This window comes from Chelonoidis abingdonii, chromosome 22 (assembly GCF_003597395.2).
Source record: "Chelonoidis abingdonii isolate Lonesome George chromosome 22, CheloAbing_2.0, whole genome shotgun sequence".
NCBI lineage: Eukaryota > Metazoa > Chordata > Testudines > Testudinidae > Chelonoidis > Chelonoidis abingdonii.
Genome location: NC_133790.1, coordinates 10,835,193 through 10,862,088, shown reverse-complemented (window position 1 = coordinate 10,862,088; position 26,896 = coordinate 10,835,193). Strand labels below are relative to the sequence as shown.

Here is a 26,896-nt window from a genome sequence, read left to right as displayed (position 1 = left end):
GTCAGATCAAAATTCATGACTAATCATCATTTTCTCATCCAACTGATGCAGACCAAAATAAAGTCATCTCCAACATTGCTACACTTCCTTGGAACAACTTTTTGGCGTACAATGGCATTAGGAAACATCACATAGGATATAAATTAGACTGAGCATTTTTCTTATTTATCTTCTTCAGTAGCTTTGCAATATTTCTTAGCACATCCTCCACAATGAAGTCTTTTTCCGATGAAGAAATCTGTCTTCACTGGTTCTTCTTACTCCTGTTGTGCCATGTGGTCAGCATTTTCTACTGCTTTTTAAAAATTGTTTCCTTAACACAGTCTTGGTTTGGATTCTTTTTCAATTAAGAGCAAAGTTCTTAAGTGTGCTGGGACAAATTCAGAACAGCCAGGGGAAAAAAAAAAAAAAAAAAGGAAAAAGAAACCTCACTCTTGCCTTGTTTATGTAGAGAAAGATTTACATTTATGGCACCTTATTGAAGAATACAGATCTTACATTAAACCCTAGGATATTTCTTCAAAGAGGATCAGAAATTAACATAGATCAGAGGCTGGCAACCCGCAGCTCTCTTTAAGAGAATGGAATGCTGATGGCAGGATTTGGATTGACAGCTTTGAAGACTGGAGTCCAGGAGAACAAATGCAGATCAGATGACAGTAAAGTGAGCTTCTCCATGTTGAATTAAGGGTTGAAGCACTTCCAGGAGTAAAAAGATAGTTCAGTCTCAATTTCCATCCTGTCCTTTGCCTCTTTGCTGAAAGGCCTAATGCAAAGTCTATTAAAATCAGCAGGAGTCTTTGCATACATCTAACCCTGCATTGTACAGGATACATATGCAGTGTGTCATTAAAAAAATAATAAATAAATCTCGCAGTCATCACTGCCTCTGTGTATTTCTTCTTCCTCAATTCTATTTTCATCCTGTGTTTTTCCCCACTGGATTTCTCTTTACCCACAACCCAAAATGCATTTCCTCACAGTCTTTAAGTGGGATTCAAAGCTAACAACATTAGCATTTAAGCCAAACTTTTGATTCCCATGGTGCCTGAATGGGTTCAGTCGGAAGCAGTACAAGTTTGCTCATCTCTGCTTCTCAGTCATTCATCATCACAGACCCTCTTTAGAGATCAGACAGTTTATAAACGGTTTCTGTCCTAAACCTATTGATCAGGGAGACAAAGCTGCCTGAAGGAAGCTTACTGGTGCTTCACTGACAGCAGAGTCACTTCTCTGAAAATATGGAGCAAATACAGCCTGGTGCAGTGTGTTATTCTGCATTCATAGATTCTCACCTGCCTCACACTTCTCTTCCTGCCTCCTGTAAATCTACTAAATGGTTCAATAGATGCATATTCTTCACAGGGTCCTGTCCCAGAGGAGAGATTTTGTTGAACGCACAAGAGACTTGGAATTTCAAGTATGGTCAGAGACCTTCTTTTTTAAAATCATAGAAGATACATGCATAAAACCCACCCTTTTTATCTCTCTTTTCAAAGTGCTTTTCAAATAATGTTTCAATAGTAACAAAAACCATCATTATAATATACTTTAGCCTGCGGCAAAACAAACACAAACAAAAAAAAAGCCACCACACACACAGGAAATATTCATTCTGAAGCAGAAACTGACAAGTCAGAATGTCATTAAGAGAGAATACAATTTTCTGAAGACATTTAGGATGATGTGAAAGAATTGAATAAATCCAAAATTCCATTGAGCACATGTGGGCAGGTAGCTAGGACCAACAGTTCAGATTTGTCATTATCTCTCTCATTTTTGGTGCTTTTACCTTTAGGGTGCTCAATGGTCTGACTTTCAACGACAGCTATGTGTACTCATGACTTTGGGGATGGGGGGGGGGAGAATCAATTCTTAGGTGTTTACAACTGGGCATTCACAATTGGAGATCAATCACAAAAATCTGACCCTTAACCTCTGTTTATTTTCCACATCTATAAAATGGGAAAAAATTAAATTAGTCTCCCAAGATTGCTGCAAGGATTAGAAAACTTTGTGAATTACTCTCTTTTTAAGAGATTGCTGGTTTTGTCCATGATCGCCATGCTGTCAAAACTCCCACTGAGATCTCTGCATTCCTTTTTGCATCATATGAAATACACAGAGACTGCAAAACAAGGGCAAAATATATAACATGCCAGGTATGTACAACATATCTCCCTATTTCCAAAGGCAATAGGACTTAAAATACCAATTGCATTTTATATCATTTTCCATCCCAAAAGCAATAGGAAAAACAAAATAAGTATATTTGAGCCCCTATACTTGTAATAGCCCAGTATTCTGGGTTAAAACATTTGTAAATGATCTGAACCAATTCTGCTCTTAAAATTAACTGTGTTAAATATCTCCCTTGGGGGAACACTGGAATAGCATTGTTCATATGTGCACAGTTATATCACAGAAAATCGCACCTACTATTGACAATTGCAGACTAATTAGCAGACAGACGGAGATACTTCCAAACAAACAAACAAACAAACAAACAAAAAAAACCACTTCAGCTCTGAAGGGGTCTAATGGTGCCAAAATCTGACTGGCACCATGAGAGGGGTCCCCTTCCCTTGCAAATGGGAATGTATATGATGTAAAAGCAGAATTCATATAAACCATACTCTAACTGTGAATAGCACTAAGAATGTCCTTTTTGTCCAATCTGTTCCTTCTTTCAAGAATAGAGAATTGTTTGGTGGAGGGAGAGGATTTTACAGAAGAGCCCTGGCTTGCTGGAGGAGCAGAAGAATATATGGGGTAAAATCCTGGCCCCTCTGAAGTCAATGGCAAAACTCCCATTGACATCAATGGGGCCAGGATTTCATACACACAGCATATCCTCTGGACATGCTTGGATAGTGGCCCCATGCAGTAGGTTCTGCATCATTGAACAGGGATCTAAAATTGTTCCCCGGCATCTATATGCATAGGGTCATACAGCAGGTGGTCCACATGGTTTAAAACTGAAGTCCATTTTTCTATTCCAAAAAGGTCCAAAGTTGCAGAACGGTGCATATAAGAACACAGGCAAAAGTGACAAGCATTGATTACCCAGGGGGAGCAATCCAATCTGCTCCCACTACAATGATAAAAAGAGAAGAGTTGATGCCACAAAGTTCAAACCCACATCTGAATATTCCCAAAGTTCAAGCATCTTTGGATCTGGGGTACTGGTTCAGCCTATTACAGAGAGAGAGCTGCAGAACCTGGATCAGGATCCGAAACTTCAGCGGCATGAAGGATTGTGGTCATAGGCCTCTCTCAAGATGTTTGACACTAATGAAGTTGTTGATTCCTTTTCTTTTTCTACCCAAAGGGAAAAAAAAAATCAAATTTAAGTTACTCTTCAAATAGGTTATATATGTATTGTGACCCTTCCAAGAATGTTGCCGGAGGATATGATTTTTACCTCCAACCAGTTCTGACATTAGAGCATTAGATGAATGGGAAGCTTCAGATGACATTTAAACACAATCAAGAGCTGTGGTTTCGTCACTACAACTAATTTAATTTTAAATGAATTTTCCAAACCAAGCCTGAAGTTCAATGGAAGCCTAAAGGTTTGAGGCCATGTGAAGCTTCCAGCCTGAAATATAGTGACATCCAGATTTCACCCATGAAACAACCAAGGTAATGGCATCAAGCTATGACTAAGTGTGGATAATGCAATAAAGTGAGACCCTTCAGTTAGGCCTTGTGCTATGGACATTTTCATTCCAGATCATAGGATGTATCTATCAAGTCTGCTATCCTGCTTCCAGCCATGGCTTGCTCATGATGCTGAAGAAGAAAGTAAAAAATTCACCTACAATATACACTTCCCATTCTGTGATGCTGTGCATGTCTGGAAAAATTCCTTCTGGACACTTCTGGCAATTAGCTGATACTCTGAAGCATGAGATGCTATTTCCTTTGTTTTAGGGCCTACTCCTATCAGTTGCTGAGCAGTTCCTGTGAGGTGCTGAGTTCCCTTCCCATAGAAACAGCCAGTAAATATTCTCTTAGGCAACGTTCTGCATTTCTTATTCATAACATGCTCCATAAGCAGCCCCTTGATACAGTCGAGACCACCTGACAGGTACTATCCAAAATAAGCAAGGGTATCCAAGTTTGGCCTGAAAGGCACACTCAACCCCAAATATCACTCACTAATAATTTTTCATATAAACCATTTCTGGAATACTTTTGCACATTCTGCTTGAATTCTAAATAGTTAGTTCTTCTGAAATCATACTACCGTGCCCTTGCATAGAGGCTTCTATGACCCAGGGAGCTCCTCAATGCCAGCTGGCAGAGGGTACCCCATTCCATAACTCTGGTCAGACCCAACACACTCACTGCCCCCAACCAACTGTTGTCAATCTGTATCTAAAAGGTGTCAGATGCAAACTGGCTACACACTGCTCATTAATATTATGGTGGGATGTATGTATGAGCCATATATAAAGAACTGTACATGTGTGCTGGAAATACATTCATAAAATATGTGTTTGTCAGTCTAAGCCCAGCCTGTCCTAGTCAAAGGAATGTTGTTTGCCAGCTTGACTATATCACCAATGAAAGTTACACTAGGGGAGACAAAAGACAATGAAAAATACATTTACGTGCAAGGTAAACAAACCCATTAGGCAAGCAAGTGGGAGAAGATGATTACTTAATCTCAACAGGAAGTGGAGGCTGCACCCCTAGGGACCCTTCCTGCCTCTAGAAACAGAGTTAATGAACTTTGGGAATACATAGGCAGAAGCAAAAAGCCATTTTGTTTTCCAGCACTGGAACAGACAAGTGGCCAGAGCTCTTGTAATCCAAGAAAGTTGAAGTCTCTGGGAACTGACTAAGTGTAACTTGCTGAAGTTAAGTTTTAGTCCAGTTTGTTTATATTTGCATGGTCGAAGGGCAGCTCCCAGTGGCTGTGGTTTGCCGTTCCCGTGAATGCGTGTTTTGTTTTACTTGTAACCAAAACTGTGTTCTATTCTTAATCATCACTTACATACCTGTTCTTCTTTAATAAACTTATTCTTGCTTTATATAGCACTCAGATGGTTTTGTAATATTAAACTGAAGGGTGGTGTGTGTGTGTGTGTGTGTGTGTGTGTGTGTGTGTGTTCTGTCTCTTTGGAGGCAGCAAATTTGACAGGTGCTGTAAGGATCTAGTGAGAGGGACTGGACACTGCAGAAAGACATCTCTGGGGAATTATAAATTGGAGCTCACCCATTGTTACCTGGAAGGCAAGGTTCGGACCGGCAGAGTTCTGAGGAGTTTGCTATCAAGCTGGTGTGCCAGGGAGCTGACTCAATTTAGCAGCAGCAGCAAAGCTCGTTCTTGCTGAGGCAGGCAGTAACAGCAGCTCACAGTTCTGGGTGACCTGAGCAAGGCATCACAACCTTCAGTCCACTCATTCAGTCCAATAAATTCATTGTAGTTAGTGTTTTATGATTCGGTTCCAGAGAAAAACAAATGATTTAAAAATAAAACTAGGAGGCATTTTATTTATTATGATTATTAATTGCCACTGGTTGGTATTTGTATTAAAGAACAAGAGCTTGGATCACGAACTGATTGGCTGTACCAATGAACACTGGGAGTTGATTAGGCACTATATTCAATACCGCCTCTCAATCTCCACCCACCAGAGAGGTATGAAGACATTGTCCTCAACACTAACAAGAAAGCATCAAATGTAGCACGCAGCGACACAACAGGACACACAGAAATTTGCCTGACTATATGCAAGTTACACGTGAGAGATTTACCATTAATAATGCAGGTTCCTAATCCCAAATTATAATACTTTGAGGGACACTTAAACTTGATAGCATCCTTTCCAAATTCCAGTAATAAAAATATAATTTTCTACTTGCACAGTAGCTCCCTCATCTTCAGCTCTCAAAACTCTTTACAAACATTGGCTAATTAAGCTTTCCAGTAACCCTGGGATACAGTCAGGTATTGTCATTCCCATTTTCCAGATGTGCAAACAGAATCAAGGAGGGGTTATTCAAGTGCCCACATTTGCACAGGCAGTCAGTGGCATAACTAGGGAAAAAAAACAACTCTGGCATCTTAACTCTCATTCGCTTGGTCTAATCACTAAAATACCTTTCTAGCCCCGCAATTTCACAGTGCATTAAATCAGGCAATGATATCAGCCCACCACATATATGCAACCCCACAAGAACAAGTGTAAAGAGACGTTCATGAAAGGAAACCAGAGAAATAGCATTAGTATCACCACATTTTATTTGTGTCGCGGCGGAGGGGAAAAGGATGGAGTTCTCAGCCATTCTGGGGTGGGGCAAGGAGAGGACATCTCAATATAAACAGATTGAGGAGGGCAAAATAGATCCCACAGTTCTGCAACCTATATGAATAGACTTCTTTTGCAAGCTTTCCGGGGAGTTATTATGAACGGCAGCAGCATGAAGACGTTCATTTATAAATATCACTTCAACAGTGTCCTTTCATACAAAGAGACCCTCTTGGCTTAGTACGATATCTTTAAAACCCAAGATGGAGAACACTGGTGAGTGTTTAACTATCAGAGCCACTCTGGTGGTTTTACCACTCACATCCCTCTTCCTCCCCCACACTAATGATTAAGCTTTGCCAGGGAAGAAATTGCAATTCAAAGATCCATCATGCCTTATCAGAGGCCAGCTGCAGAGAAACAGCATTCCAGATACCATTACAACAACCTGTTGGCTTTAACTAGAGGCAGAGTCTTTGGAGAAGTGCTGAGCATCTGTAATTCCCTTGACTCGGGATCAGACTGTGCCAACACTTCTATAAGGTAGAGTGTCAGGGATTCACTGAGCAATCGCTACAGGCCAAAAACGCCGCCTTCACAAAAAGTGGAGCTCTTTCTTGTCACACTACCCATAGAAACGCTCTGAGCCCCCATATGGCCGATGTCCAAATCCCAAATTACAACTGAATGCAAGGAGAACTCTCTTCCATCAAACAAGCATGTCACAGTGCCCCAGGAGCTGTGAAAAGGTAGTAGCAAGCACCAAACTTACCTGCAAAATCAAAGTTGGCTGGATTTTAATTAGGAACATTATAAATCAAAGAGAAATAGTTACTTAAAAAATAAGCATTTGAAAAGTGGCAGCACTAAGTTATTGAGAAGTCTGATCACATTATTACTTTGTCATCCATTTAGGAGTTTTCAAATAAATCTGTCCCCATACAGAAACCTTCCTGAGTTTACAGACTAACAGTATTCACAGCCACTCTTCCAGGATCAGTAGGGTGCAATCAGATTCGGTCTGTCTCCTCCATGGTGTTCTGATCAGTGAAAATTAACAAGTGCTGACAAGTCAATACTATATTATCTTCTCCACAGTAGTTATTTATTGTATTTGCTATTCTTTATTTCACGCCAGCAGAGCGATAAATTGTTTGATTCTACAGAGTGCAAACAAAATATTCTGGCTATTTCTAAAAAGACATATGAATTTTTAAAAAACAAACAAAACTTTCTCCCAGTTGTTATAAAAATAAATCTGGTTTAAAGAAAGGATACTCCATAGCTACAGTCCCCAATAGCACATGAATAATTCTACTGAAGGAAGTAGTGCAGATCAGTGTGAGGAATAAACATGCTGTAGCAGCCAAGTAAGGACAGGCCGTTAACTAATAAATTTATTTTAACTAAGAGAGTGTGTGTGCATATGTGTATATACACACAATTACGTAATCAAAGTATGGATAATAGATTAGATTTGAGCTGCAGGTTTAAGTGGTAAAGTATAAGTAGGATTACACCACAGTGGTACAGGAATAATAAGCATGTATCACTGATGAGTGTGTATTAAGGTTGTAACCCAACGACTACAGGCTTTAGGTCAGTAACATATGTAGCTTGGCTATGGAAGGCCTCAGGCCTGGAACAGGTGGGCATGACCAGCTGACAGAGAGCTAACCCTGCACCAGTAAAATGTAAGATGACAGTGAAAGATGTGTGAAGTGCTATTGTTCCGGAAACTATGCAACAATAGACTGGAATGTAATGTACCAGTTAATACCGCAAAATGCACACCCGTAACATTTCAGGGGATTCTGCAATAGCCTCAAGTTGCTATGGTAACTCACTGACAGATGAAAATGAGAATAAGGGGAACTAAAGGGGTTGCCTATGAGCAATGGAGCACCCTAAAATTAATGGTGTGTGGAAGTGCAAATAAGGAAAAAGGGGCTGACATTCTCATGCATATGCATGAACATAGTGGGGGTAAATGAAACTCAGGGTAAAAGGTGTTGTCTAGCCTAAGTGAATAGGGAAGTACACCAGGAAACAGCCAACAGGATGTCCACTTGATAATCGCCCTACTCATCCCCAGGGATGAGAGTATGAAATCATTGATGCCGGACATCCTATGATTAGTCTCTCTCTCGTTTTGACATTGGTCATCCGCTCAATGAAATTGTTAATAAAAATAGCTTGTGACCATAATACACTCACTCTTCCTCCTGTGCTCCTATAGTCTCCAAATCCAAGGATATTTCTAACGGTGGTTCTCACCGTGCTAAGCCTGATACTGTAATCGTTCAAGAGCTTGAACGTTCGGCACAGGTCACTGTGGTCTAAGATACCACTAGTCATAGTCTTTAAGATCAGAAGGGACCATTATGATCATCTAGTCTGACCTCCTGCACAATGCAGGCCACACAATCTCACCCATCCACTTCTATAACGAACCTCTAACCTATGTCTGAGTTATTGAAGTCCTTAAATTGTGGTTTGAAGATCTCAAGCTGCAGAGAATTCTCCAACAAGTGACCCGTGACCCACACTGCAGAGGAAGGTGAAAAACCTCCAGGGCCTCTGCCAATCTGCCCTGGAGGAAAATTCCTTCCCGACCCCAAATATGGTGATCAGTTAAACCCTGAGCATGTGGGCAAGACTCACCAGCCAGCACCCAGGAAAGAATTGTCTGTAGTAACTCAGATCCCATCCCATCTTAACATCCCATCACAGACCACTGGGATACTTACCTGTTGAATCAGTCAAAGATAGTGCAAAATTAGGCTATCCATATACCATTCTCCATAAACTATCAAGTGTCTTAAAGCCAGATATGCTTTGCCTCCACTCCCCTTGGAAGGCTGTTCCAGAACTTCATTCCATCTAATGGTTAGAAATCTTCATATAATTTTAAGTCCTAAACTTCACCTAGTGTCCACGTTTATATCATTGTTCTTGTGTCACATTGGTACTAAGCTTAAAATTCCTCTCTCCTAAATTATCCTCTGATATATTTATGAAGAGCAATCATATCTCCCTCACCTTCTTTGGTTAAGGCTAACAAGCCAAGCCATGAGTCTCTTTCATAAGTACAGTTTTCCCATTCCTCTGGATCATCCTAAGTAAGCCACATCTCTGAACCATGTTCAGTTGAATTCCTCCTTTTAAACATGGAAGAGCACAACTAAAACATCGGGGAGACCCAGTCCATGATCCTTGGACAGGATGACCAAGTTTTTCTGCCTATTTGAAATCACTTAGGGGACAGTAAGAGACAAGCGAGAAAAAAACCCAAAAAACAAAATCTAGATTCTTCCTAATATACCTCGCTGAAGTTGATGTAGTCGTGAAGCTAGCTCAGAGTGAGAGCGGGTCTGACCCAAGCCCAGTGAAGTCAACCGGACAGGTTCTCATAGGCATTGAAGCAGGTGAAATATCACAGGCTACTCCATGCAGTCACTGTCAGCCAATGACAAGCTTCCCACTGACCTCAGTAGGCTTTGAATTGGGCCACTCTCTCTCTCTCTCTCAGCTACAGCTTCATCCATGGGATGTCATACTAATTTATAGAGGCAGAGGAAGAATCCAGTTGGGTCCAGGGCACATCCAATGTCTTTAAAGCACAACAGCCTCTGCTCTCTTCCTGCAATCAACAGCTCCTTGACTACAAACTTGATTCATCACAAGACGGGCACCTGTGCACTGAGTGAGGCAGGTTCCGGGGAAAAAAAGTAAGTATGTGATAAGGCATTTAAAGACAATATCATTATGTGCTTTCATAAAGGCAGCGGCTGATTAAAGATCGATACAGCAACTGTATTCTCTATGCCAACTCTTAACTTTCGTGCTTGACTTTACAACCCTTAATCATGTTATTTAATATCAGCTCTTTTTGTGTGTACATTTCTGAGGGTTTGGGTTTAAAAAAAAAAAAAAAAACAAAAATTAAAAATCCCAGAAATTCCATCAAGTGGCATCAAAGAGACACCCAGCAGAGAAGATTTCAGCCCACATGGTTAAAGTTTAGCAAATTATAAGCAACTGAAAACCGGGTTTTATGGGAAGTGGTGGGCAATCTTAATAATAGTCAGTGCTACCAGCTAGGATTATATGAATAATGTGCAACCTTTCCTTTATTCGTTTCCAATTTCTGAGGGGGGGGGGGAAAAAGAAAAGAACATTTGTCTTTGGGCATCTACAAGACACACAAAAAGTTACAGGTTATGTTTATGTCTGTGGGGAAGTAGAGATTTTTTTTTAATATTATGATTTTGACTTTGTAAAAAGCAAACAATACGAAGTCAACAGGCAGATGAAAAATAGAGGCAGAAATCAAAAAGGCATGGTTTACATAATTTCTGAGTAATTAATATCCTGCATAGAATGTTTGATGCAAGCCATGCCAACCAACCATCTCATTTCTGTGGTGTCACATGAACAAATTAAAATTGTATTGTTCCAAGTACACCACTACCTCAATATAACACCATACAATATAACATGAATTTGGATATAACGCGGTAAAGCAGTGTTCCGGGGGGCAGGGCTGCGCACTCCAGTGGATCAAAGCAAGTTCAATATAACGCAGTAAGATGTTTTGGCTCCCAAGGACAGCATTATATCGAGGCACAGGTGTATTAGACAAGAAAGTTGATCACGAAATGGAATTTCCATTCCAAATCAGAACAAAAATCCAAAATTTACCACAGAATGAAAAAAAAAATCTGTTTTTTAATTTGGAACCATCAAAACATTTTGAATTCATCATGTTGAATTGTTTTGACAATGTTAAAACATTATAATTTCTAACATTAACATTTTGATATAATATAAAATCTAAATGATGTCCAAGTGAAACATTTTTACCTTACTGAAATGAAACAATTTGACACCATAAAGTGTGAAAGTCAAAACAAAATTTAAACATTTCATCCAAAAAACAAAAACAAAAAAAACCCCAACACTTCCATGTAACACATTTCAATTTTGACAAAACTGCATTTTCTGGCAGAAAACTGGGATTGAACATTTTTGATGGTTCTTCTGTGACACAGGAACAATCCTACACTGGCATGAGGAATCCAGCATTGACAAGGTAGATGCACTTCATGTCTAACTTCTACGATTCTATGCTAGTTGTGAGAATGTAGCCCATATAATTTTGTTCTCTTTTCAGTTACACCAGACCAACACGATGGGACTGCAGCATTTTAGATTCTGTTTGTGCACAGTAAAACTGGCTTTTAGATGTGCGCAGGAGACCATGAAGATTTTGTTCTTTCCAAAAATATATTAAAAAAAACCCACCACACACACAAAAAAGTGGTCTCTCTTCATAACTGAGAAAGCCTTTCACTCTTTTATTCCGCCTCCTCTCCATTCTTCTTCAAGGTTTTCATATAAATGTCAAATTCCTAAACACTGTTCTTTGGCTCACTGTTTTCTTCATATTATGGAAAAGGCCAAATCACTCTAACAATTCTCAGCCTCCCACTGCAGCAGACTTGTGTACCCTAATCAAAAAGAGGAACACGCAGTCCTTGTCCTTTGATGAACACAAGTAACACAGAGCACACAATTATGAAGACAAAAATAGAAATGGGAATTAGTGTTCCCCCCACGTTGTTTCTTATTTTCTGAATGATAAAAAACTAAAAAAACCCAAAAGAACAACCCTATTCCTGTAAAAATTTATTCCTCACTTACAGTTGTAGAGGAAATCTAGAAAAACAGTATTAGAAGAAAATTGCCAAACAACAGTGTAGCAGCTTGACATTAAACACAACACTTGTGACATTAACCCATTGAAGGACGTTAGAAGCAGATTAAACACTTAGTGGGATATATAATAAGTGTCTACTTAGGGAGCCTCATTTAGCTGTTTACATCTGTCAAGCCACTGAAACTGCACAGTTGCCTATAAAGGCCTTTGATAATGACAGTGGAGCTATGATTAGCAGGATTCGAGCTACTCCAGACAAAGAAGTGCCAGAGAAAGGATGTCTCCAAGCACAAAGCTACTGACCCAAGAAGCCAGTGACGAGAAGAGGCATTAATGCATTTCTTAAGTATAGAGGCAAAGAACCACTTAGCCAAAATGTACTCGCCTAAAGAAAGTTTTGCTGATTGACCAGTAGAGCAAAGATGCCTGTGATTTTAGTGATGGGGATGACACGTTGTTTACAGAACTCAGGCTCAACAGATTAATATTCTTTGGACTAGCAAGGAAAATAGAAGAGTTGGTTTACTGGGTCAATTCACTAGTTACATCTGAAAAGAAAAATGGTGACTTGAGGCGGTGTATTGATCCAAAAAAAATGAACAAATAGATAGTGAGCATTTCTACTCACTAACTAAAACAGACACAGGCAGCGCTGGAGCAAAATTATTTCCCAATGCTAGATGCATCTCCAGGCTTTTACCGGATACCTCTAAGTGAGGAACTTTCAATGCACCATTTGTTTGTTCCTGTTTCAAAAGGGTCAAGTCTGTCACTAGAGCCTGAGCCAATCCACAGAACACAAAACAGTACAGCTGTTTGAAGAGCTGAACAGTGTGAAACTGTTTTTCCTTGGTTATTGGAGTCTGTAGGAAGGCTGAGTAAAATATAAGGGACTTCATGTCTGCTACAGCAAGCCAGGACAACTGAATTTGAAACTACATCATGACAAGTTTGGTGGCCAGGAGGTTACTGCATGTTACCATGAAGACAAGATTCAGCTAAATTAAGGAATGTTATAAAACATCTGCCAGACACAGGGTACAAGTAGTGTGACCAGATGTCCCAATTTTATAAAGGACTGTCCTGAAATTTGGGGCTGTGTCTTATATAGGTGCCTATTATCCCCCACCCCCTGTCCTGATTTTTAACTCTTACTATCTGGTCACCCTAGGTATCAGGCAAGCCATGATGAAATGTGGTCACTCGTAATACATGCCCCTTTCTTCCTGCTACCAGTCAGGAAACATGATACATAAACTAAAAAGAAGTAAAGAATCCTGTGGCACCTTATAGACTAACAGACGTTTTGGAGTATGAGCTTTCGTGGGTGAATACCCACTTCATCAGATGCATCAAAGAAGTGTGAACCAGTTCCCTCTCTAATGGCATGTCTACACGCGGACATCCAGAAAAGTTCATCTGAATTAACTAATGGTGTGAATTTGAAGTGGTTTAGTTAAACCACATTAGAATCATAGTAGATTAGGGTTGGAAGAGACCTCAGGAAGTCATCTAGACCAACCCTCTGCTCAAAGTAGGACCAACCCCATGTGAAGCTCCATGTGAACACCCACCGTTATTACAGCAGCCTTAATTTGGTTTATTTCAGTGGGACCAGAATTTGGTTTTCCTCCCCATGGAGGAAGTTTCCACAAATCTACTACAAAAGCAATGTTCATGCTAATCTCCCATGCAAATCTTGTTGCCTCAGCAGGAGAAGACACTTGTCATTCAATTTTAAGGAAGGGATGGAAACACAATATGACCTGGCCAAGGATGGCACCATGCTATGAAATTGGGCCTCAATCCAATATCTCTTATGCTGATATATCTCTATTGACTCCACTGGAGCCATTCCTGATTTACCACAGTGAGAGTGAAATCACATAGGTTCAGAATGAGAGAACCAAGATAAAGTTGAAGGTCCGCTGTGTCTGGGGTTAAGACAAAAGATAGATAATATTTCCCTTCTCTGATCTGTCTGCTGAGCCAAAATGGTTTCCTAACCTAAATTTAAGGTCATCAGGCCACACGCTATTGAGTAAAACCAGGGATGAGTTTGGCCCCATATCCCTAAAAGACTTAAAACAAGAGGTGATCAAAAATGAATTTAAAAAGTTACTATATCAATGGCTGATGCCCGGTCTCATTGAAATAAAACAATTCTGTCACTAATTTTAATGGAACTTGATTTTAGCCCTATGTATTTGTGTAAATAGGAGATATGTCTCAACGTCAAATTTTATTTACCAAAATTACAAATAACCAGCAATACTTTCTTGGCCAAAGAACAGATCGAAAAATATAACTGTATACACATGGATCTTACATAATCATTTGAATCACTTGAGTCAAACATTACAGGATCGCAGTATTATGGTATTGCGTAGAGGATTCAAAAAAGTCACAGTCCTATTGTGCTAGGCAGTGTACAGACACAAAGTGTAAATTCTTCCTGGGAAGGATTGTCTAACTCCATAAGCAAGACGGACAAGGGATAGGAGGGGGAAGAGGCACAGTGAGGGGATGTGATTAGCCCAAATATCACAGGGCCGGGCAGCAGAAGAGAGGAGATCTATGCTCTATTACCATGACTCCCGGTCCAGAGCCTTAGCTTCTTGATCACCCTCCTATTTAGTTTAGATTAGAAAGATAGATGAGGGCTTCAAAACCACACACCAAATAATTATTACTTTGAGACTGACACCTGAGCGTGTCTTATTTTCATATCTTCTCTACAACTTTTATCTTGTTTCTTTATCTTATACTCAGTTTGGCTTCCCCAACCTCAAATTTACATGATTTCCGATTGCAGCCTTTGTACAATTCCCCAGGGGTTTCCCAGTTCATTGTATGACTTTTCTTTTATACTTTTTAGCATAAAACATCTTCTGTCACCCTCTAAACATCCAGCATGCATCTAGTACAGCAATGGGAAACTGCCAACGTTCTAATCAGAGCAGTGGTCCCCAACGTGGCGCCCTCGGGGGCATTTGTGTGTGCCTGTCTAGTGCCCAGCAGGGGAGAGAAGCTGCAGTCCTGCGCCTGCCGAGGACAGAGAACTCAGGCTGCGGGTGCAGTGTTCTCTGTTCCCGACAGTTGCGGGGCCTTCCTAGTGCCTAGGGACAGAAAGCTCCAGGGCTACAGGCTGAGGGCGTCGGTGTTCTAGGTCCCCGGCAGGCACGGGACCCGCCTAGTGCCCAGTAGGGGAGAGAATCCGGGCCCCCACACCTGCTGGGGACAGAGTACTCCAGGGCTGCAAGCGCCAGTGTTCTCTCTCCTCACGGCTTCACTCTTGATTCATATATTATGTAATATTAAATATGTTTCTTTGTATTATTTAATGTACAAATACGAAATTAGCCTTGAAAAATTGTTGGCGCCCACCACACTCTTTTGAAAACATGAATGTGCTACTGGTCACAAAAAGCTTGGGGACCACTGAATCAGAGGGCTGGTGGTGCTGAACCATTGAGCCATGTCACTAGACTTTTCTAAGCTTTAACCAGGGCTTAAAAAAAAAACAGATTGGGCTATTCTGACACTTCATTGGTGGCCTCATCAGCTTCTGAGTTTAAACTTTCATTAAAATGAATTTTAGTACTGTCGGGCAAAATTTTTCATGCAAAGCCTTTTTCTGCCAAAAAAAATAATGATAATAGCAAATGTGCATTGACCAAAAATTTGCAAATTCAGGTCAATTTTGCTTAATTATTTGGGTTGGAAATTTTTTTTGGAAACATGGAAGCTTTGTTTCAGTATTTCCAAAACAAAACATTTTGACTTTTTATTTTGAAAAACACATTTTGTTTTGCAATTTCCCTCAAATTGTATTTAAATGTTTTCTTAAACCTCAAAATCAAAATTAAACTTTTTGTTTTGGGTCAACTAGAATGTTTTAGTTGACATGAAACTAAACATTTCAGTTTGCTGAAAATCTGAAAATACTTTTGTTTTGGGTAGACCTGAAACATTTCCCTCCCACACCCAGTTTTTTTTCGGTTTATCCACAAAACTGAAAAAGGAATTATTTGCACACCCTCTGTTTTCTAGCTCTTGTGGTTACAAACAAAAAACACAACACACCAACCACACTTCTGAATGTGATCCAATTCTGCACACATACAGAAACAGTTTGCTCCCATTCATTTCAATGGGGTGTCAGTTCAAAAACTTAGTAGTGGCAATTTATCCCCGAACGGTTAGCTATTTCACTACTGTGTATGTTAGTAGTCTCTAGTTTATCAAAGTGTGGGCTGATACTAAAGACATAACCGATGAAAAATATCCATCAGGTCATTTTTTTCTATCCATCAGCTGAGGCCACTGCAGGATGCTTATAACAGTATATTCAGCAGCATTTTGTTCACTCTAGTTTTAGACATCCCAAGCAATGAGGCTTCCAACACCTCCCATAGGGAGACTGTTCCCCAAACTAACCTTTCCTGACTTTTAGCATGAATTTTCCCTTTGCTCATGCCACTGCTACTAGGTACACGCCCCAGAAGAGAATTTAATAGGTTCTGAGCATCTACATTTTCAGTTGATTTTTAAAAATGCAGACCAGGCCCTAAATCCAAATTTAAATTCCTCCCCTCTCACCTCCAGAAGCCTACTATATTCATGAAATTTTACGTTTACCATGGCACACAGGTCATTGCTTTAATCCATACAAAGACATAAGAAGCCCCAAGAGCCAGCCACGTTACTCATTGTGAGAGATGTTATTGGATCCATATCTGTAATTCCTTTTTCCATTACACAACACAGCTCAACATTCACAAGCATACAAGAGCATCCAAGATACATCTACATCCTTTCACGTAGAACAGTTAATATTTTCTTACAGAAGGATGGTTAACAAAGCTTCAGATTCTGCCACAAAATATTAACACAAGACCAATATTAAAAATTAATAGGCTGCTTAGCTTGTTTTAGAAATGTGCTACATAAAATGGAAAGTTAACTCCATGCTGTTATATTTTTAGCAGATTGTGAATTCCTGCTGTGTCCTTAACTAGCACTAAAGTGGTGAAATTAATGAATACAAAGTTTAGGAAAACCTTTATAACCGAGCCGTCATGCTATGGAATGGAATTCCAAATGCAATGGTGTAAACCTCTTTGTTTGACAAGCTTATATCCAGAATGGATTAAGTGCTGGGAATAGTGGGCCTGATTCTGCTACATCGATTTGAATGGCATTCTTTCTGATTAACACCCGTGTTAACTGAGAGGAGAATCCAACCTTCTAGAATGTACCTATCACTTTGTGAGCAATTCTGTGTGGGTTTGTGTACCAAAAAAATCATTCTGATGGTGCACAAAAGTCAGGTAACTACATATATAAAATCAGCATAATTTGCATGTACAACCATTAATTGTGTATGTACATTAAGTGTGCAAATGAACTGACAAGTGTGCATCTGAGAAACTGCAGCCATTTTTAAAGGCTTACTAATTTTTGCATTTCTAGCTTCTTTGATTCTTGTTCATTCCCCCAACTAATCTTACTCTTAAGAATTATCTATGGACTACATTTACAAAAATAAGTCTGCACGCTTGCCTTACACATTCAAAACACCAATGCTCTGATTCAAGAAAGCAGTTAAGCAGATGCCTAACTTTAAGCAAGTGATTAAGTCCCATTCATTTCAATAGAATTAAAGCATGTATTTTAGTGCTTTGCTGCACACAGAGATCATTTCCTAAATCAGGGCTGAAAGGAACACAGATGCACCAGGGATGTATTTGTGCACATATAATTTCACACTTGACCCCCAGCTGGGGCACACAAGTCTGGTGTTTTGCACATGAAACTTGAGCATGTGCATCTACGTGTTTGCAAGCTGACTTACAAATTTGGATCTGACTAAAGGCAAGTTTTAAATTAAATGTCAGGCTCCTCTCTTGAGAATGAATTAGCATTATTAGCCAGATCATATAACCGTAGTAAAATGCCACATTGAAGCCCATAGCATCGTTTCAGGAGAAAGTCTCTTGGAAATTCAGGCCTGATAGTAGATGCTAAGGAGTTCGAAGTAGGAAATATAGCTCTTTAAACACCAGATGACACCTTGTCCATAATAATAAGTTTCTCAGCACATTTAAATAGTTTGGTTTGGGGGCTAAAAAGCAACTTTCATTTAGTGGGACTTCAGCTCTCAGAAACAATCACCATCCACTGATGCCAACAATACGAGTGAAAATACACAAGGGGAGAGCAAATAAATCAGTTGTTAAGGCCTCACAAGGAAGCCATACAAACACCTTAGTTAACAAGTTTAATTAACTGGCTCTTTTCTCCTTAATACTGTGCAGCCTAACACTGAATGGCAAATCCCTCACTGACAGGCTTTGCTTTAGTTTCCTGCAGGGAACCAATTTTTTTTCTTATTCTCAAAGCAGCTCAGAAGTTCCCAACAACTGCTGCTGGTAGCGCCTAGCCCTGGCACCACTGAAGACTTTTCTACCACACAGCTGAGCTGACACGGACCCAGGTTCCAGCAGAGAGAAATAGCTTACCAAAGCTTGGTAGTTTATAACCTCTCACTGTGGTCCTTTCCCTCCACCTCTCTGGAAGGACAATATACCTACCAGGCTCTTTGTTATACAAATCTTGTTTGATACAAGTTCTCATATATTGCCTCCCCAGTTTATTGGGGTCTAATGTGAATGTCTGTTTCAGGTTCAGCTCCCAAGAACAACCTTACAGAAAGGATGCTGCACTGTCCAGCTAAAACACCAGCCCTCTTAAGAAGCTTGAGGCGCTTGCAATATCCCCGTGTGAGCCTGAGGCTAAGACCGTTCTCACCTCCAGGCTGCAGCACTCAGTGCAATCTCATATTTTACATTAGCCCTTTTCTAGCATGTTGAGGCACTGAGATACAGTACATTAAAATAAATGGGTATTAAGATTACTGGCATTGAGCATGCCATGCCATTTTCTGTCAAGCACTGTGCTTTCCCTACCAACTTGGGAAAAGCCCCTTTATAAATGGTCACTGATCAGTTTAATTTGCTCTTGCCCCACTCCTGAAATACTCTCATGTACATCACAGCAGTCCCTACATTCAACTGTTCTAGGAAAAAGGCTGGAAGGACTGGACTAGACTAAACAATGAAGAGTCTTTTTATTAGTAATCCTCTTATGTCTGTCAAACTGCAAGGCTGACCAACAGGCTAAACTGCAAAATGAAGGTGTTCACAGTTTAAGAGGACAAGAGCAACAAAAAAATGACATGAGACTAGACACATTTCCCTCCCTAAAAGTTATGATTAATATTGTGTTAGCATCCACAACATAGAGCTGATCCCAGAAACAGGCGCTATTAGCAGGCACCTACCCTGCTCCTAATTTTCCATAAAAATCCACATGGCACATTTCACTGCACAGGATCAGCTGGAGGAAAATGTGGCTTTGACAAACCAACCCGGTTTGTGATCACAGAGATGGAAAAGAACTTTGAGATTATCCAGCCACGCTTACTGCCCAGGCAGGATTGATCCTTTCTCTGTGTTAGCTAGCGTCTGGTACAGTCCCATAGAACGCTTCTTAGCTTCTCAAGGGAGATTACTTTGCAACTCTCTCCTACAGTCTAGTAGCAGGCTATTGCATGGGCTAATCACTGTCACTGAGATCACTCACGACTTCCTCACACCACTGGACTTAGTTTCCTCTGTGAGTTCTGCCCCAGGATGAATGGGGGCATTTCCCCTAAGAATAAGACCTCTTAATTGCAGCCGGAGCGATAAGGAGTAGTAGTAGGAGTCTACTTATTCACTGACACTTCAAAAACTCTTGCACCCCAATCTGGGTCTATGCCGGTTATGCGATATGTATGTATTTTTTCCATCCTAGCAAACGATATCTGTAACCCCCCATAACCCAAGCCTGACCCCAGGTGTACAGTACCTTCCCTCTCAACCTATGTATATTTCATTTCAAACATTTATTTTAATAAAATTTTTAATTCTGTCAAAGCCAGCCTGGAGAGTTTAAAGAGGGAAACTTCACGTTTTCCTGCTCCAATCAAACCTGCTCCCCAGAGTTTCTCTCCAGGAGGACAACAGGACAGGTGCCGCCAAGGGAATCAGTGAAAGCGGGGAAAGAGGAGCGCAACAGGCTTGTGTAAGGAGGCGGCTAAGCCGCTAAACTCGGGGGTTGCGTGTACCTGGAGGTGCAGGGGAGGGGGATCACCCAGGGTCTCGGGAAGCTGGACCGCACTTTCCCCCCGTGCGCGGGGATTCACGCGGTGAAAGCCACCCCGGCCGCCTCCCCCGTTCCCCAGCCCGGGGCAGGCGCTGCGAGGGCGGCCCCCGGCTCGCTTACCTTCGCACAGCAGCGCTCCCAGCAGCAGGCTGGCCGCGGAGCAGAGCCGCAAACTGTTCCTGGCCGCAACCTCCCCGGGGCCCATGGCGGTGCTGGGGAGCGGTGCCCCGGGCGCTGCTCCGAGAGGCGGCTCCCCCCGTTACCGCTCCCTTCCCGCGGCGCCCTCCGGGCGAGCCATCCGCAAGCCCCCCGCAGCGGCTCCTTCGCGCCCCCGGGCGGGGCTCTTCCACGCCGGACCGGCGGGCTCAGCCCCGGCGCGCCCTGCGCGGGCTTCCGCACCCGCCGGGAACTTCCCCCGGGGCAGCGGGTGGAGCGGCGCCGCCGGCGGGACCCACTTCCAGCCCGGCGGGGGGGACGCGCTGCGGCTGCGAGCACCGGGCACCGGCCCGGGAGCCGGAGCCGCCTGGCTCCCAGCCGGCTCTGCCCTGCTCTTCCCGCCGCAGCGCGCACAGCCCGACTTTCCTCGAGGGAGAGACGTGAACCCCCTGCTCGGCGGCAGCAGGTACCTGCGGCTGAGCGAGACGGGCTCGCAAATCACCCCCTCCCTTCCCCGTGCGCCTGGGGCTGCCAGCCGGGATCGCGATTGGGCAGAAAACGCTGGAGCCTGGAGTGGGGGCACCGGGGCAGAACAGCAGCAGCAGCCGGCGCTCTGGGAGAGGGAGAGCTGGGGAGTGGGGAATCAGCCCCCCGGCTTGTGAGCCCAGGCGGTGGGGAGAGGAGACAGCTGGCTGGGGAGGGAAAGGAGACCCCTGCCCAGAAACTCAGGGGAGATAGAGGAGAGAAGCCCCCCCCCTTGGCCTTAGGGAAAGGGGGAGTCCAAGGCCTGGGAGTGGGGAAAGAGACCAGCCCCAAGCAGGGGGCCTATGGAAGGCATCACCCACCAAGAGCACATAAGCACTGGGCAGGGAGTGGGGCGAGGGCAGATGAAGCCCTGCAGGGACTGGGCAAGAGGGACCCTTGGCCCAGGCATGCGGCACAAGAGGTGGGGCAAGAGCAGAGCCAACACTGGAACCGGGGAAGGAAAGATTGGGGGAGAATTCCTAGGTGCTTGAGCAGCACGGGACAAGGTGTGATGGGTAAAGGTATAAGATAGCCCCTCAGGCAGGCAGAGAGACAAGAAACCCCCTGGATTTCACCAGCTGCACCTTTCTCTACCAGATCCTTCTGTCCACTGCTTTGTCCTTCCCTTCCATCCAGGTATAATATTCATTCCGGAGGCCCCTCATTTATCTTCCATACTGTCTGGTGGGAAACCCAGATACCATTGATATTTACCCCTTTCCCATCCCCCTGTGCAGGAAGTGGGTGTGGCAGGGCAAGCATAGAGCTGCAACTTTTAAGGACACACACAGAGGTAGCTGAGGTACCTCCACTTTTTTACCTCTGATGTCTTGGAATTACTTTTGTCACAGATGAGGAAAGGGAGGCAAGACAGGGCCCACTCACTTGACCCCTGTACCACCTCCTTCTCCATTGTGGGGTGCATCTTACTCCTGTGAGAAGTGCAGAGCACAAAAGCTGTAGGTTCCAGTACAAATCATTCCTTGAAAATGGAAACCTCTCCTCTTACCTTGAGAATTTGGGCCCCAGTCTCACAGCTGAATCCTTTCAGGGCACCCCTTATGCCTGCCTGGAGTTCTGCAGAAGTCAACAGGGTTCTGCATGAGCAGCAGTTCCATCCAGGTACAGTCAACTGAAATATCAAGGCCAGTGATTTTAATTTCAACTTTTTATAAACAAGCAAGAGTAAAACCTGTTTTCACCAGTTATAAAAAGTGTGTTATTTAAGAGGTAAAAACTATTGCCAGTGCCTTAGAATGAAACAGTCACTTGATTGCCTTAAAACCAAGCATTTCTTACAAAATCTCCACAGTGTTTGAGATGGTCAAGGCCATGTCATCTTAGTAATGTTTAAGCAGAATCAAGGTTTATCACAACTTTCATGGAAATCAGTTTACATAATTTTATTACTGAATATGATTACATTAGCTATAAAAAGGGGGTCATTTTGCCCCCCCCATTTTAATGTGTTTTGCTCAGTCTTATCACACAGATAATTTTTCCAGAAAAGAAATCATTTTTTTTTCTAAATGGAAATTTTTCACAAAAAAATCTTCAATGTTGAAAAAAAGTACGTTTGTCAGTTTTAAAAAAATCTTTCATCCAAAAACTGTAGAACAGCTCTGGTGTTAAGTACTATGATTGTATATTCTATTGTAGACACTACAAATATTTGTTAGTTGAGTTCAAACCTAAGAATTTGCAGCCAGGGATAAAACGCAACTGGCAACAAACATTTATGTCCTGTCTATACCAAAATTTGTAGACAATCTGTGTGTGCAATGAATTTGATTTAAGAGAGCAAGGAGCCACTGACAGGACCAATGCCTCTTATCCAGAGGATCAAATGCACTTTTATATCATCATTAAACCAGAAATATTTATGATTTTTTTAAGTGTGAAGAAAAGCTTACATTTAATGCAAATTGGAGACAGATGGCACACAATACAATTTGGAAGTACTGACAATAGGATAGGTGACAAATCCAAAGGACTATGTGTACATTACTATTCGCACAGCACACGCTGCATTCAAAGAACACTTTGGATGTTGCACACAAATGTTAAAGACTTTCACAGCTAAGATTTAAAGATGAGGTACCAAGGTGATGAGTAGGGTATAATAATCTGAAGAGAACAGAATAAATTCTGTAGAAGTTGCATTGGTCCCTCACAATTATATTTGATTTTTCGGGGTTTGTACAGTATTTAGGTGCTAGACTTTTCAACTCTCTAAACTCTAAGATTCTTTGCTTAGGCTAACATTTTCAAAGAAGCTTAAGGGAGTTAGGCACCCAAATTATATTGACATTCAAAAATTCCAGCCTAATTTATTTCCTAAAGCACATATGATGAACATGTGAGATGCTGTGAAAAACATAAAAAATTAATACTAGACAAAACCGTACATGAGTGGAGGGTATTTTTGGGAAGGACTGAAAGAGGAAATTGCAACTTTAAAGTCAAATAGGAAAAACTTCATTGCCTTCATTTGATATTAGCCCAAACTTTCCCTTTAAACCTGTAAACAAAGATGTGTTGTAGAAGTTAAATTATATTTGAGCCCAGCTCTGCTTGGTATTTATGCTGTCTTAAAATCATCTCTCCAAAACTCTTTTGATCTGTTTATGGAGGGCTAGATTCTGCCTCCTTATGCACAGTAATACGTTACTCCTCAAGTAGTCCCATGGACATGGAGGGCACTAGTCACAGAGGAAGGTAACATGCGATGTGAATAAGGATATGAACCTAGTGTAACAGCCAAATCCTGCTCTACTTGAAGTCAACAGGAATTTTACTCTTGAGAAAGAGGCCTGAATCCTGTAATGAAGCTACTCACTGGAGTGAGGGCTAAAGGACCAGGTCTACTGACTCTGGTGAATTTTTACAGCTAAGCTTCATTCAAAGTTCAGCATGGCAACGTAATGGATTACCAAGGGGTTTCTTTTGGGTGTCTCTTCAGGAACAGCAGCAGGGAATAATAAATACCTTGTCACTTCTTTTTATATAACCTCCGTCATTCAAAACTTACAGGGAGAATGTATATATATATATATATAGATATATATAGATATAGATATAGATATAGATATATTCAGTTATTAGATACTTCAACCACAGCCACATGAAATAAAGTTATAGGACTTGGTTTTTAAATGTGAGAGTCTCATATTAGGAGCTTAAACCCATGTTTTGATGCCTGTTTGGACACTTATACATTTACATTTTGGACCACTGAAGAGTCAGTTCTTCCCACAGTTACCACATGCAAGTGGAGGGAAATGCTGAGCTGTCTCGGGAACCACTTTGTGGGGACGGTAAGTACATATTTATTTTTCAAGGGTGCCTGAAATCTGTCCTTTTGCTTGGGGGCTTGCACAAGGCTCTCTGTGCCGCAGAAGCCCCATAACATCCCAATGCAAGAAGGATACTGCCGTGCCTATTAATATTCCCAGCAGGAATCATTCCTATAGACCTTGGTAAGCATTTTGACCTCAGAAGCAGGTTATAAAATACACTAGTGTGTGTGTGTGTGTATGTGTGTGTGTGTGTACTGAGACTGCTTACAAAAAAAGTACATGCACCCACCGAATTCCATGTTGGCTTCTGCAAAGGGAACTTGGTATGAAAAAGGTTAACCTGCATGTGACCACTGCCATGTTTCTATGTGACTTGCATGTTTGCAGGTGTACCAGTTGCATCCACTTTGCAATCTTGCCAGGAAAATGTGCCTAACTGGCTATTTTCCACTCAGATTAGAACATCTGGCCACCCAGTTTGAGGAGAGAGCAGTAACTAGCCGCTTGAATGTTTGAGTTGCATAACTGTCACTTATTAATTTACGTAGCTTCCTATTTATTTACTATATAAAAAAGAAACAATCAAGTTGTCTTTCTTAGATGTAGTCTGAGTCACAACAAAATGGGAAATACTTTAGGTACGAGATTTCATGCATCTTTGTTAATGCAAAAAATCGGCCTTCCTCCAGGGGAAACAAACTGCCAGGTTTTGTACAAGTCAGAATTTCAACAGGAGAAGAGAGGGATGAGCCCTGGAGGAAGTGTGCCTGCTAGATGCCCTTAAAGACATCAGTGAGGGTAGCAGTTCACGGTCCCAAAGACAAGTATTCTGAGCTTAGACTTTGTGTGCATTTTAACCCTCACAAAAGAATAGGCCATAATGGAAATTATAGCCTGTAATCTTGATTTTAATTAGATTATAGTAGAATAATTCCTTGACTGTAACTATCAACACTTTAGCCAGTGAAATATACACCGTTCATGGTGCACACATGAATGGCTTTAGATATGATTGGGAGCATTGACTATGGCTGGAGAGCAGACTATGGTCCATGTAACAATAGTGTTAGTTCCTTAATATTTGTTGCCTTAATATACAAGTAGGGCACATCCTGTGAAGCCGAGGTTTTTAAGTGACTGGTACAATACAAATGTTTCTGCCACAGCTTTGCTGTCTGTGTCACCTTGGGCAAGCCCCGTAATGGCTCTGTGCCTCAGTTCCCCCCCTGTGAAACAGGGATGATGACATTGAGAAGCCTTTCTAAAGTCCTTGGAGACTTACAGCTGAAACACACTATATTTATGTAAGCATTATCTAGTATCTTTCTAAATTAATAAAAACCGAGTAAATAAATAAATTTGTTCAATTAATGTACAATCTTGCTCAACTCGCAGGTTGTCTTCAATTTATTCATTTTTCTACTTTACTCACTTTAGGGGGAGAGGGAGAATTTCGTTTTAACTCTATGGAATAATTGTGGCCAGTTCACTGCAAGTATTCAGGACGCAAACTGCAACCTTTGATGGGTTCTGCTTGGAAGAAATAATGGGGCGGTACTCTCCCAAGCACCAACAAAGTGATAAACAGATTATCCATATTTTTGTAAGGCAAGGATTATACCACATTTATATTTAGGGTATATTATCATTGCTCTGCCTTCTTGCCCACTCCGTTCAGCAGTGAAATAGTTAACAATACTGCTATTTAAACTAGCCATCAGTCATCCGTGCCACTCAGGAGAGGGGCTCTGGCATTTCTGGTGGAAGCCGGAACAGCGTTCCTGTACTTATGCCAGTCTTGGGCCAGGCAGTTTCTTTCCCTCCCTGGCTGCAGAGCATCCTCAGAGTCAGCCAGTACCAGTGCCACGCCTGAGTGAGAGGCGATCATCAGCTGTCAGCATGAATTGAGCCAGGAATGCTGCAGCAGGGAACGGGCAGGGCAATACAGAGGCCAGACCCATTGGGAGCCCAGGGCAGAGCCTTGAGCTGGGGGATGTTGGGAATCAAGTACAGGGGCCGCCTACATAGTGGAGCCCCTCACTGGGCACAGGTACAGGTAGAAACCAGGCACAGGTAGGAGGGAGGTGGGGATGGGACTGGCTCTGCAGGGAATCATCTCATTCCCCTGGGCCTCCCCCAGCTCCCTCTGGGGCCAGCCACTGCCTCCATTCTGACATTTCTCTTTTTAGGACTCAAACACTGATTTAAACAGACTTTATTAGACTTCAGAGTCAACACCACCTGTTGAAATAAATTGAAGTATAGTTCACACCTCCTAGAGCTATTGATTCAAGCCATCTGCAAATAGCATTGCCTGGGTTTATATCCAGTTCTTTCTAAAGGACCCAGGTGATAGAGCCACTGTGATCTTGCCCAGCTTTAGGCCTGGTTGTCAGTAGCACACTCACCCAGGGCCAGAGTGGGTTGGTCAGCACTTAGTTACTCAAGGAGTTTCATGGGGTCATTTGCACAAATCTGCATTCCCCATCATAAGGGCTGGATGGTAAGGCCCATAAATCGCTATCAATACTGTGCAAAGGGTGTGTAAACAGGCCATCTCCCCATTTGCTACCACAATGGTGCAGCTCCAGTGGTGACAGTGAAGTGTAGACAGGGCTCCAGGGCGTCACCAACATTTTAAGTGACCTATCATCTAAGCCTGCTCAGATAAGGTCTAGAAACAATTGTTAAAATGGAGGATCTCGCCTACACTCACTCCC

At 42.0% G+C, this 26,896-nt stretch overlaps 1 protein-coding gene across 1 annotated transcript in view; it reads right to left on the bottom strand.

The window, feature by feature from the left end:
- Positions 1-20,434, bottom strand: part of TMEM132C (transmembrane protein 132C) — a 310,090-nt gene extending 289,656 nt beyond the window's left edge. Inside the window, exon 1 of the mRNA XM_032791202.2 lies at positions 20,317-20,434. Within this exon, the coding sequence (XP_032647093.1) occupies positions 20,317-20,401 (85 nt within the window). The 5' untranslated portion in view covers positions 20,402-20,434. The remainder of the gene's footprint in view (positions 1-20,316) is intronic.
- Positions 20,435-26,896: the final 6,462 nt, after the last annotated feature.